The following is a 13,614-nucleotide window of genomic DNA, read 5'->3' as shown; positions in this document are numbered from 1 at the left end:
TTTGTATCAAAGGCACCTCAGGAAAACGAAGCAAAGCAGCCAGATGAAAATCACTGAATCAGCAGCTGCTGACTCATAGCTAATTGCTTGCACACAGAGATATGAGGTCACATATTTTATATATCCCAATTTTTCAAAAATTGTTCCTTTTAACAAGTACTTTCAGGCTAACCAAATGCTGTATTACATCACCTCAACTACTGATAAAATCCTTCAAATCAGGTGAATAAGGAGAAAAGGAAAAGCCTCCAGTCAGCACATTTAGCTCATTTGAATTAGAGGAGCTAGAGTTTTTAAATTAGTCAGGTTCAGTACTGTGACTGTTTTTCCTGTGAGGACTTGGTCCTTAAAGTCAGCCTCTGGAATTACTTAAACTCATTCATTTGAAATTCATTTGAAAAACATCATGGATAACAACGTTCTTATTCTTCTTATTTATCCACAATAAATTTCAAAACAAAATCATTAAAACCGATTAATATGGGACTTTTATTTTTTGCCTGATTGCTGTAAAGATATATATGAGCCAGGCTACATGAGAAGGTGCTGACAGAACACAATTAAAATGTTAATGGATTTCTTGATCAGTGAAGATCACTGGATTGTCCAAGACCTTTCTAATGTTAAGTGGCTTTTGGCAGGGACACATGGACACTGATGTGGCATCTATAAATTTAAATTCAAATTGGATCATGCTAACTGCAGCAGAATCAAACTGAAGATAATACTAATTGATGCAGAATAATTTCAGCATTAAACTGAATAAGGTGCAACACTCACCTTAGGAGCAGGTTGTGGTATGACGCCTGCCCCCTTGCAGCTGCCACTGGGTGTGGTGGCCGGTGTGGTGCCGGATGAGCTGGTACTGACTGGGATCTGACCTGTGACAGACTGCTGCCTTTCTGGACTTTTCCGCGTTGGAGAAACCTGGCTGACTGAAGTGGAGAGGGGGGCACATGGGTAAAGGGGAGTGTTCGGTGGGGTGGGGTCTATTTCCTGCCTTTTTCCAGGTGGAGTAGTGGAGGACTTGGCACTGTTTGATGGCTTGGTGATCATGCTGGTCGACTCAGGCAGTTGCCATTTGCCAGGAGGGCTGGAAGTAGCGGGATAAGAGGCTGTGGCAGGGGTTTGAGGGGTGGCATTTGGTGCTGGAGAACTTCCACTAGCAGTTCCCTCCTTGGAGGGTGCCTGGAGCTGTGGGACTGGAGGAAGAGATGAGTCCAGGATCTCGGAGGCCTCCTGTGGCGGGAGAGGTGACACTGGTGCAGGGGGCTCGGAGGACCGAATCTGAGATTGAATAGATGCCTGCTGGGCGGACTCAGCAAGGGCCAGGGCCAACATGCGGGCAGCGTTTTTAGGAGGGGGAGGTGGAGGAGCAGAAAGGGAGGGCATGGAGCTAAGGGAACCAGGGGAGGGGTCCTTTGAAGACTCCAGAGCTACAACTCCTGGGAGGAGGACAAAAACAAAACAAAACATGGGATCTGCAGCTGAAGAATATATTAGTAAGAAAGCATCATGAGAAGAAAAAGAACTAAGTTAGCAGGAGGTTTCAGGGTTCTATCAGCGCAGGGAAAAGAAGGGAAGTTTAAGCATTGGTGATCAGGCATCATGTGAAAAGACATTTTAAATTGAAATTCATGCAAGCAATCAAAGGCATGAACCTGTGAAACCAAACCTAAGAAAAACTAGCCATTGGTTTTAATAGATTATTTCAACAAAGACGTCCCTGCAATGTAAATATCATACAACAAAATTATCTTCACACAGAGTCATGCTAAGGATGCTCCACCTACCTTGGTGATCTAGACTACTGCCTGCTGGTGCTTGCTGTATGCTGCTCTCCTCTACCTTAAACTCTCGGCTCTCCACATTGTCAAAGGCAGCAAGCTTACAGTGCAGCTCCATTTGGAAGGCCTCACTCAGTGAAGGCTCGGCTGCCCTTAGCAGCACGCTGCCCATCAAAGGAGGAGAATCCCTGGGTACTGAGGGAGGAGATAAAGGCTGAGGAGAAACAACCTGTCCTGCTGTGCTCTTATCAGGAGTGTCTATAGAGAAGGTTGTCAGTGGAGCCAAAGTGGTAAATTTTCCACATTTAATAGGTGACACAGCCTGTGTGGGTTTATCAGCGTAAGAAAAGGAAGTGGTCATCTTCTTGCTGTCTGCCTTCTCTTCAGCTGCTGAGCTGAGGTCCGCGGACAACAAGGGGAAGGTCAAGTTGCCCGGGAAGGAGGGAGAGATCAGTTCTGAGCCATTGGCCTTTCCACAGACACTGCCAGAGCTCCTCTTTAAGGTGGACCCCTCAGCCCCTGCTGGCGAGTCATCTAGGGGGAAGGAATAAGGGGTGTCCGGCAGACTGCACTGGAAAGACATGGGGTCAAAGTCCAAGGAGGCCATGCCGATGTCCGGCGGGCTGAGATCTACGTCTTCACCAGCTGAGCGGGGCGGAGAGATTAGGGCAGGCACACAGATGGGCCCGTCGTCTCCGTCGCTATCCTCTGTGGCGTCCAGGTTGTCATAGGAATTGCAGTGCTGCCGGCTGTCCAGCAGCTCGCCGTTGAAGGAGGCTGATAGAGCGTCGCTGCTGGATCTTGGCCGGCGAGGACGGTACACCTTGGACTCTCCTGCAGGGGTAAAGGACAATGTAATCAAAAATGTAAATCACAAACAAATCTCTTGAGACTGTGTATAGCATTACACTAATCGTGGCTTTGTAAAAATGATACGCTTGTGCTGAGTGAAAAAAATCAGAGAGACAAACAACATTACCTTCAACATTGTGCAGGGAAGTCAGTGACTCTTCGCTCTTGGCTGATCTTAATGTTCCTGTGTCGCCCCTGCCTCCTGGAAAATAATGACAAAAATATTGGTTCATCTGTTGTTTTATCAAATAAAATCTTTGGTCAACTTAATTGTGACAAGGTGTCACAAGGCGATTAGCAGCTTGTTCATTTTTCTGATTTTAGTGTGGCACACAGTAGGGAAGGAACAATGAATCGATAATGCAATGCATCATCATTTAATGAGTACTTTTCATTTCAGTTACAGATATTGTCATGTATCATAGCTGATTGTTTTACAACAAATCACAGAATCGCGTGTATCGTGATACCATCGTTATTTTGGGTAAGATATCGTGATAGTACTGTATTGCGACTTCCCCAGTGATTCCCACCCAAAGTGCACAGCATATTCTAGAGATTCTGGGCTGATGCCAAGCTAATGCCATTCACTAAACACACAAAGCAGGCAAAGCAGCAAGTTTTAGAACACATTGTCATAAACTGGCCACACAAAGACCTGCAACGTTTCCTCCTCTTACAGTACAAAACTAAGGGAATCCAAAAGTTTATTTTCCAAAAACTGTCTGTATTTCATGAAGTTGTGGATGGGTGAGTTACCGGCTAGAGCCATGGCCTTGAGCTCGTTGGGCTCGCTGGGGTTACGATGAAGCTTTCGCTTGGACATGGAGGAAGATTTCCCCAGGTTGAAGAAGGAGCGCCAACTACCCACTGGAGACTTCTTGGATTTAATAGGAGGCCTTTTCCTGTGATGAAAGATTGGTGGTGGACAAGTAGGCAAGGTGGGCATAAAATGTTTCACTCTGATTTAATTTAACATGAATTTGTTTCACAGAGAAAGCCCACTAACAGTTCCTCAGTGACGAGTATGAAAAATAATGACTCATTCATAATCAAACATAGGAAATCCTCTCTGTGTTGTTCATAAGCATAGCTGTCATAACTCATCCTGAATCTGTATGGAAAGGCAGTGTGTTAATTAAACATTATGGAGAGGAGCAGCAATAACAACAAAATGACGACAATAATGCCAGGAATAAGGAACCAGGAACCTCTTACTAACCATTAACCACAACTTCAAGAGCTTTAATTTGTAACTCCCGACTTTTCAAAATCCTCACATTTCTAAAATTAGCTTTCAATGCAGCCTTGTCTCATAAAACTGCACTCACTCATGTTGACAATGTGGAATCAATGAAATAAAGGACAAACAATTTATTGTTCTATTAATCTTTCAGCTATCAAGCCTTTTGCTTGACAGAAGATCTAAAGAAAGGGATCCTTGCTTCTGTGCAACATTTGCTGTCTTACTGGTGAGAAAGGCCAGACCACAAAGAAATGTCAGAGACAATTTCTTCAGAATGTGCCTGGAGCCATGCAGATGTTTTCCTCGAAAAAACAGGAAATGTCTGTTCACATTACACGAATCCTCCCCTCACATTTTTGTCTGATAATCCACTGCATTTCATTACATCTTATTACATCATTACAAAAAATAGGGGTTATCCGTTAGAAGGAAGGGAAGAAATGAGTTCACCTGCAGTTTCATCTGCAACCAGCAGGGGGAAACACATTCCAGCGTTACTGTTTAATTCTATAAGGGAAGAGGCTCTATCTCCACAACAGTTTGCTTGTTCATGTAGGGATCACCGACCTCGACCAGGGTGTCTAACTCAAGTGTTCAGACCCTGTTGACATTCTCAACTCGTTTCAGACAAATGGGGGCGGAGAAAACAAACAAGTGAACAAATCAATATTGAGCATGAGGCAAGCTCTGTGTTAGTCTTGTGAGACAAGACCTCCAGACAATAACAAGACTTGCCAAACTCCAGGGAGAATTCACAATTAGCTTTTCTCTTGTCTCCAGCTGCTCTGCATCCTACTAAAGCAGCAGTATCAATCAAGAGGTACACTCAGTACTCGCTGATCAACTTCACTGGGCATACCTCAATGAAAGCAGACTGTGACTTTTTTCTTGAGTGTTGAACAATGTTGGTAACACCTGATATATTAGATGTTTTCCATGGCGTGTTGACAGACATGCTAACACTTCACTACTTTGCTTTACGTACTGTAAACATAACTTTTGTAGTGGCTACACAGGGCTAATTTTGTATTAATGCTGAGTTGAAAGATCAGATTTCCATATTTGAAAATGTTGCTGAGAACAAATTCTGGTGTGTGTGGTGATGTAATCAGCCTGTGGTAAGACTTCAAAGGTGATTGACAGCCATTGCAGTCAATGAAAAGAGTTGCCGCTCCGTGCCATAGCACAAGAAAATGCTTTTTCTTTTTTTTTTTTTTTTTAAATAAGAGAAGTCCCAAGACCTCAAGTCATGTTATTGTCGTAAGGTCTGACCTTGTGAGACTAAGGGATCACAGTTAAACTCTTACTAGATATTTAAGAATACACAGGGTCTAATGCAGCTATCTCTTGTGCTGCTTTTGGGTCGAGCACCGATGAAGAAACCTGGCTTGGACGTAGTAGGGAACGGAATAATATCCTATCCTATGTTCATGAAAACGACCACTTCTGCTTTCTGCTAGCTGACAACATGCTACCCAGCAAGTTCATGACATGCGATGACAGCAGGGGGAATGACAAACCTCTCGGTGGGGAACTCGATGACGGTGTGGAACTTGCCCTGCAGGGCGGCAGGACCTTCTCCAACCTCTATGTACTTGCTGTCTTCAGTGACTGGGGAGTTGATCTGAGCCTGAGTCCTGGCCTGCGCCTCCTCTAGACTCAGCAGTTTAGTGGAGGGAGATGAAACCAGCAGGGACTTGGGCCGTGACAATGAGTTGTGACCTGGTGATGTGGAAGAAGGCAGAAGAACGACAATCAATAATGGCTGAATGGAGCAGCGGGCGGAGAGATGACAATGTGGGCCTGTTACTTATTTCCAAAAAACAAAAACAGGCAAATTGTTAGCGATACAGCAACAAATGATACATAAACGGCTCTGATGCACAAACCTGCTCCCTCTCGTATTAGTGAGTTGAGTTTAGCACTGAAGAGAACGTCAACATGGTTGAGAATGAACTCGACCACTACCGACTGGATTCGGACCTCCATGAAGGCCGCTGTGCCGCTGAAGCACGCCGACTCAATTTGTTTTGACCTGAAACCACAAACCAACAGAACAAAAAGGAGAATTAACTTGTGACTAAATCTTACTAAAACAGCCCTGATCATAAAAACCAAAATGTTCCATACTTATACAGATATTTAGTAAGAAATGTTCATTGAAGGACACTGTCCAGTCTAATTTGTTTTTAGAATTACAGGATTTTCTAAAACCCATTAATTCGGACTGAGTTTCACATGAACTCAATTTGATTCTTCTACAAAGAGCTGCCAATCAGGCAGATGTCTCATTTAGAGCAGGAGACCTGCTGCCGTCTGCTGAGCAGGGCCCAGTATAAACACATTATAATACCAACAGGAACTTTAAATCTTATGCATGCCAATGTACAGTAACTATGAAACCAATATGCAAAACTTCTATTCAAAGCGTCAATGCTTGTGCAAAGTACATGCAAAGATCTACTGCTATGGCTGCTGAAATATTAACAATACAGCAGCAGTTCATCTCACCTCAGCAGGTTGGGAGCCCAGACAATGGCCAGGTTCTTGCTGTGCATGTTGGTGATGTAGCTGAACGTGGCCAGATGGGAAAGGTGTCTCATGAGGAACTCCAGCGTCCTAGGAATAAGATATTCATTTATTCAGCTTTAATTGGCTTCTGCTGTAACCTGGCTGACGCGGCGCCTCAGTGTGGCACACAGAGCCCGGAGAGGGTCCTTTGATCTCTTTCTGCAAACCCATCGTAATGAGGTGACTCTGTCATCATAGAATTTATGGCGATAGGCTATCCAAGTTCTGGATTCAACAAATCATGACCCTTGTCTTTCTAAAGCTCCGCCCTGACCCCATGTGGGGTGCAATCTCATGTCATCACACAGCTTGTGCTTGCTGCTAGCTGCTATATGAGGCTTTTCCTAAACCCAGTCGGGAGAAGAGCGAGCACGTCCTCTGCCCTTAGAAAAGCCTTCAAGGCTGTCATTAGCTGCTCTTTTAAAGCACTGACGTCTTGGAGCTCCTCCAACACTAATGCTATAGCTGCGTCCAAACATACTGGTGTACTGCCAGTGGCTGCCATTTTCTCCACTTCTCCCCGAGTGGGCAAACAGTAAAGTGAGAGGTTTTTACAAAGTGAGTTGTAGGCGTGAAAGAAAACTCATGAGTATTTGATTCTGAAGTGGCAACCAGTCAGCACACTCAAGCTGTTCTGACTCTAATATTGTATCAACGTACATCTGGGAAACCAGATTAGTAAGCAAAGGGTCGGGGCCCCTGGTGCTGAATGTAGTCGCGTAAGCCAAGATATTTCCACGGTGATAAGCAGAATTTCATTGATGTGCCTACTTCTCTCAGATCATGAGTATTTTAAGGGCTAAAATAACAACAATCATTGCACTAATAGTTAAAAGCAGCATAGGACCACCACCAAGAATAAGCTGTTTCACTGTTACAGTGTTTGTTTAAAAACACCACAAAACCATTTTCATACAAACAGACACCAGATAAATGTACACAACTGATGTGAACCGTAGGTGTTTGGATTTAATTTTCCATGTGTCCGTCTCCTGGCATTTAGTGCGGCTGCCAAAGGGGGGCAGTGTGCCTCTACACTGACCTGTAATGCGGCGGAGGAAGCTGCTGAATGACATCATGGATTTTGATGAGTCGTTCCTCGTCCGTCGCTGCTGATACAGCGTCCTTTAGGTTGAGGAGAAAGGGAACGGTGGGGGGAGAGAGAGAGATGGTATAGACAGAAAGATGTATTAGTGTATAAACATTCAGCTGATCCATGTGACAACCTCAGGTTCACGCTGCTGCATTGAGCCAGAGGGGACATCAATCTGCGGCCGTGTTTTCCCCCTTGCTCCCTCTCTTTCTTCCCCCTTGTCCTCAGCTGCCATAACAACCAGCAAACATTTACTCCATCTTCAGGGACACTTCTGTTGTGCTTGGAGAAGGTTTTTATTTCAAGTCACATGGAGAGCAGCTTGCCGCATTTGTAATGACAGGGTGTGTCAAGTACAATGCCATTCTTTTAGAGGTGTCTATGACCTAAAAGTATTAGTGGTTGAAGAAACTGAGGCTGAGGAGTTTCTTAGGCCCCCTCAGACATCAAGAGGAGTCAAAAGGGACAGTTTGGACAGTGTCTGCTGCAGTAAATACCGTGTCCTTCGGTGTTAACAAATGTCCTTGTACATTACAGAGCACTGACACTGCAATTAACAAAATTACATTGCCTTAATAAACTGTAGAATGACTGACACCCACACATTAGTGTAACAAAGCGGTGCATGTATGAGAGAGAGGGGAAGCTAAAGTCGGTGCTCCTGCCGAGGCTTTGCTTACAGAGAATTTCTCGTAGAGCTGGTAGGTGAGCAAGGGGTTGGGCAGCTCTCTGAAGTACAGCTTGCACAGCGAGCCCACACAATGGATGTCCTGAATGTATACATCTTTGGTCAGGTCAGGGATCTGCTCCGAGTCAAACTCGTGCCTGAACAGAGAGAGAGAGAGAGAGAGAGAGAGAGAGAGAGAGAGAGAGAGAGGGAGAGAGAGAGAGAGAGGGGGAACGAAGGCACAGAGAGTCAACTTATGGACCAAACTGGTCAAACCCACAGCTGTACTGTTGTTGTACACCGGATAGATGGATTCCTGACATTATACAAAAGAAAAGCATCATTTAATGCTGTTTGAGAGAAGATGAAATTATTAATATGTCCCAGTGTGTCTTCACAAGTCTAAAATAAAAAAAAAACACTGCCCATTTCCTAAATTTCTAAATTAATGTTCAAACAAATCAAAGATTCTAGTAATCTCCTCTTAGGCTACTTACAAACAGTGAGGCGTGTTGATGTTGTACCCACACAAGCAGGGGCTGGAAATACAATTTCCAAGTGCCATGCACCGATTCATTTTGATTTCTCTTCCTAATCCTCAATCATGCTCTGAGTACAATTCTATACATCTACATGCAAACCTTTGCATTTTGCTAAGTACAGCTTACTGCAGAGAAGAAGACTCCAATCAAAACCTGCATTATATGTGCACAACACATCTCTTGCTCTGTTGAAAAAAAAAAAAAAAAAAGCTATAAAATGTTTTGGTCCCAGAGGTACAAGTTCTTATCCCAGCAGGGCAATATATTTAGAAAAACTGTCCCCGTGCATATATAGTAAACCCTCATAATCATGTAGCCATGCAAAAAATAATGTTTTTTCTTTTACAACGGCAATAATCCTGGACAGAATTCGTTTGCTATCAGTCTTGAGATGTGGGTTATGATAGGATTAAATTTGTGAGCTGTGCCTATGGCAAAGAACATTCCCATGAAAGCAGCATGTATAGAATGGGGATATTTTTGTGCAGAGGCTCAATTTTTAAGAACTGGAATCAGCCACATCCTCTATTTAAATAACACGCTGTATCTGATGGGTGATGTGTGCTTATGTGTGTGTGTCCTACCGCAATTTCTGGATATTGGAGGCAATCCCAGAGAGGCGGTAGATGCCGTCCACCACGCCGTGCTTCTCGATGAACTCTGTGCAGCTCTTGAGGACCTGGGGAACTGGGAACAAGAAAAACATCTAGCATGTCATCACGCACACACCTCTCTCAGCCAGAGTTGGTCCAGTATTTGCTGAGCTCTACAAGGTCAAGAATCGGATGGCTTCCCTTGGCGAAGAGCGTGTAGTGTGCGCTCAGGCCATGGCTCAGGGCTTTTCAGATAAGAGGCTGCGGAGCTCGGAGCAAATTATTGAGCTGTGGAGAACATTTTTTTTTAGAGAAGAAAAAGCACTTTTGCCTACATGATGACAAAAGACTAAAAGTGCAGCGACGCTGGTAGTCAACTGAGCCAGACCATCAGATAACATGTTATTGCCTGTGAGAGACACGACAAGTGATATACACACACTTGCAGAGGGCTACAGCACAATGCGGGTGACTGTATCCGTGTGAGGGAGAAAGCAAAAACAACAACGGAAAAACACAAAGAGCTTCTTCATTCGACTTCAGCGACTGCAGATCATAAAGACAGGTTTATTTAGGCGTGTGTGTGGTTCGGAGATAAGGACTTTGCCTGTGTCTGTGTAGGAGAAAATGTCTGCGTATAAGGAGGTTCCCAGGCCTCCCACTTCTCACACATAATTTAGAGGATGACAGAGAGTGGGACCCTTGCCGAAGCAGCTGTTCAGACAAATTCCACACATAGCAAAGGAGAAAAAAGGAGAGATTGAAGAGAAGCTGAGGCTAAACCACTGGCCTTCTCCGGCAGAGGAGATTTACACTTAAGGACAGTAGAAGTGGATAAACCCGCAGGCTCTTCATCGCCTCTCAAAGTATTTTGTTGTTATGGAAGTCTATTCATCATCAAGCATTTTTATGGTGATTTTGATCTTTTTGCAACAGAAGGAGAGGTTGTTAGTTGTAAGTCATTGTGGGAAAATGTTAAACAAAACTGACTAAACTTCAGCAAAAAGCGAAAAAACCTTCACGTCTGCATGCAATATTTAGCAGCACCAGTTCCAGAGCTCCACTTTAAAGCGCTACTTGAAGCTACAAGCCTTTAAACTTGTTAATTTGGTTGTGAAAACATATCTCCCTTGTCACTACCTCACAGATACCTCCAACTCCTCACAAGCCCGTGTGGCGGGCAGGGCACCTTGACCCCCCTGACCCAGCAAAGTGTGACGGAGTGGCTTATCTCTCGTTGTCAAGACAAGTCAAGATTTACGGAGGACAAGGTTTGACTCCTTCACCCGTGAATGTGTGACCACAATGCAGAACGCCCAGCACTGATCTTTTACCGCAAGCCTGCTAAATGGACAGGACTGACCCTTGTACCAATAAATGTGTAAAGTAAATACATCACGACTGAGGCAAAGTTCAGCTCTGATCGCTGTGTCAACTAACGTGCGAGCAAGATTTGAATATTCCATGTATGCCATATGATGCCGATTAATAATTAACCTGAAAGAGTTTCCAAGTTGCCTTCGAAATGACCACGTTATTGATGAAGGCTCATCAAAATAACAATATGAAGGGCTCATGCTAAGACGTAATCAAGACACCATTATCCTCCCACTCTCACATCGAGAAGCTCATATCAGCTCGCCTGCCACACACTGTCTTGCTAATAGCCTGTGCCTGTTTTTTCTCTAGCCAACATCTTGTTTATGACAAGAACGAACTAACAAAGCCATTTTGTGTTCGAACGGTTTTGGTTGAGAATGACCATTATGGATGTGTGCTAGAAGGCATTAGCTCTTCAGCTGCATGGCAGGAAGCAGCAGGTGTCGGCGTTAGTAATGAAGAGCCACAACAGAAATTGTGAAAGGACTATTTTTCTTACATTTAGCTGCAAAAAAGCCAACCGTACAATTCACTCAAATAGTAATAAACACTTTTCTTTGGCAAGTAGCCACGATATAAGTTACACAGCACTGTTATGACACCGAATGCACTCATTCAATCAAAAGGGTAAACATACAGCTTGCTGGATGACATATTTATCTCTGACATATTTGCTCCTTTATAGCTAGAGCGGCAATTTGGCAGATAAACATCATGATGACTCGGGAAAATGTCAAACACGTGGCCCATGACTGTTTTCACCTGCAGCCAGAGACATAATGAAGGGTAAACATCTAAGCTCAGTTTGAAAATAATTATCATAAACACAGCAATTTAAGTTACATAAAATTAGTTTTTAATGGAAAAGAGCAAAACAAATGAATCCAGGATGTGTAATTGATTTGGTGTATATATATTTGGCTGCGTGCCTGATGATGATCCCTGCCTGAAGTCATAGATTGCCCACATTTTTATTCAGCCCCACATGACCGACTGTGCTTCTAATTTGAAGAGTTTGGGCAGCAGTAATAAAATAACCGCAGGTGTTTGTGTCGACTGTGTTCCTCACCATCGTGGCCTGAGTTGAGGAGGTGCTCTCCCAGGTCGCAGCCAAACACCCTCTCGCGGAGGATGCCCCTCTGCTTCAGCTTCTGCTTGGTGGGTCTCGACTTCATGAAGGTGCGCAAGAAGGTGATCAGTTTCCCGTGCTTCTTAGACACTGAGGAAGGAAGGAAGGAAGAACACATGTCATCACAGCATCATATTCTCAAAAACAAACCACGCCTTGCACACCTGTTTACTACTGTGATAGGAGTGACTGTGGCTCAGTCTTCCAGCGTGACTGTTGTGAAGAGCAGAGCTACTATCCATGTGTTGGTATGAAATCCAATACGAGCTGCTCAAGTTTGTCCCACTGTGGATTTTGACCTCATTCTAATGCAAACCCTTCCATTATGCATGTGTAGTTTCCTTGAAGCGTAAGCTTCACTTTTAAATACCACCTCCCTGGCAACTACACAGGAATCCTCCTCATCCAATACCACTATCCTTTGCTCTCCTTCCAAACAAAAAAGTAGCAGCCCTATTTAAAAACCAAAACCGCATTAATCAGATAATGTGTCTGGAAAGGGCCCTAAGCTTCTTAAAGTGTAGACCAGTTGTTTTCTCCATTTTGCAGTGATGTGGAAAAGCTATCAAATGAATAAAAACAAAATATCTGCATTCTGAAGGGAACAATGGGAACTTCTCCACACTAGTCCTTACCAAACATGATGTTTTGTGATAAGATGTGCAATGCGTTCTTGTAAAACTGCCACACAAAAGGCTATGTGATGGAGCTGTTGCTTTCTAAGGGTTACTGAACAAACAAACAGGCCAACCGTAAGGGGAAAAAAAAACAAGTAATTCCAGTTCACCGTCTACCCTTATTTACCCCTCAACTCCTTCTTACTTTTTACCTTCTAAGGTAAGTGCAACACTGAGACTACTGGGTTTGCGGTGCAACAAAACCCTCCACCTGCGGAGGCTGGAGATCCTGCTCATCCTGATAACGGAGAACCTTTCCTGCTCAAACCCTAAAAACTAAAACTCTTCAAGCAGTGTGAATCACCGTCTCTGCCATCGGAGTTCTTCTACCTTCATTTCACAGCTTAAAACTTTTGAAATAAAAGAAAGAATTCTCAATCAGAAAATGTCAAAGAATCTCAAAAATAAACAGATTCTCTTGCATCATCTTTGTTTTCTCTGTTGTCTTGCTGATGTCTTTGAACTACCCTCGGACCTTTTCCCCACTTCAGTAAATACATTGTCTAACCTTTGCAAGTTCTCTCTCTTTAATCCTTTGCAGACTCATTGGTGCACTTGTATCATGTTGCCCTTCACAAAGACTCTCTCTGAAAACTTTTCCTGTTCTTCAATTTGCAATCCTCCACTGTACAACTATCCCTTCCAAGTCTTCCACTCAGTTTAAAAGGGCCTGGAGCGCTGACTTGCCACATGCTCCTGAAATCTGAAACATATTAGTTAAGAGTCCACACAGTTTCACTGAGGGAATAACATTTTCTAGGCGCACTCTCTGAGGGTTTTCAACAAAAGGACAATACTGACAACTTTATTTCCCAGTCCAATTTGTGATCCTGGTATTTTGTCAGCCGTTAAGCCCTAGAAACACCTGGAACTTCACAAAGTCTTTCAAACTGCACTAGCAGCTACTTTCTGAGGTGCTCTGGGGTGAAGTGGAAAAACCGCTGTGGCCCATCCGCTTAAAAAAAAAAAAAAAAAAAAAAGAAAGGAAAAATCCAGGGCACATTCTTTTAACTGATTATAAACACAGTCACAGTCACAACCTTTCCTCTTCTCATGGGTTTCACAGGCTTGACATCT

General features: G+C 43.7%; 1 protein-coding gene across 5 annotated transcripts in view; it reads right to left on the bottom strand.

Moving 5' to 3' along the window:
- arhgap32b (Rho GTPase activating protein 32b) overlaps positions 1–13,614 on the bottom strand; it is a 127,610-nt gene that overhangs the window by 4,364 nt on the left and 109,632 nt on the right. For all 5 annotated transcript variants that reach the window (XM_030068578.1, XM_030068580.1, XM_030068579.1 and 2 more), the window contains 11 exons: positions 11,801–11,950; positions 9,343–9,445; positions 8,230–8,374; positions 7,499–7,581; positions 6,397–6,504; positions 5,775–5,920; positions 5,406–5,607; positions 3,399–3,544; positions 2,767–2,841; positions 1,794–2,621; positions 781–1,445 (listed from right to left, as the gene is read on the bottom strand). In XM_030068578.1, the coding sequence (XP_029924438.1) occupies positions 781–1,445; positions 1,794–2,621; positions 2,767–2,841; positions 3,399–3,544; positions 5,406–5,607; positions 5,775–5,920; positions 6,397–6,504; positions 7,499–7,581; positions 8,230–8,374; positions 9,343–9,445; positions 11,801–11,950 (2,651 nt within the window). The remainder of the gene's footprint in view (positions 1–780; positions 1,446–1,793; positions 2,622–2,766; positions 2,842–3,398; positions 3,545–5,405; positions 5,608–5,774; positions 5,921–6,396; positions 6,505–7,498; positions 7,582–8,229; positions 8,375–9,342; positions 9,446–11,800; positions 11,951–13,614) is intronic.

Source organism: Myripristis murdjan, chromosome 14 (assembly GCF_902150065.1).
Source record: "Myripristis murdjan chromosome 14, fMyrMur1.1, whole genome shotgun sequence".
Classification (NCBI taxonomy): Eukaryota; Metazoa; Chordata; class Actinopteri; order Holocentriformes; family Holocentridae; genus Myripristis; species Myripristis murdjan.
Note: the sequence above shows the minus strand (reverse complement) of the source record. Positions and strands in the feature narration are given on the sequence as shown.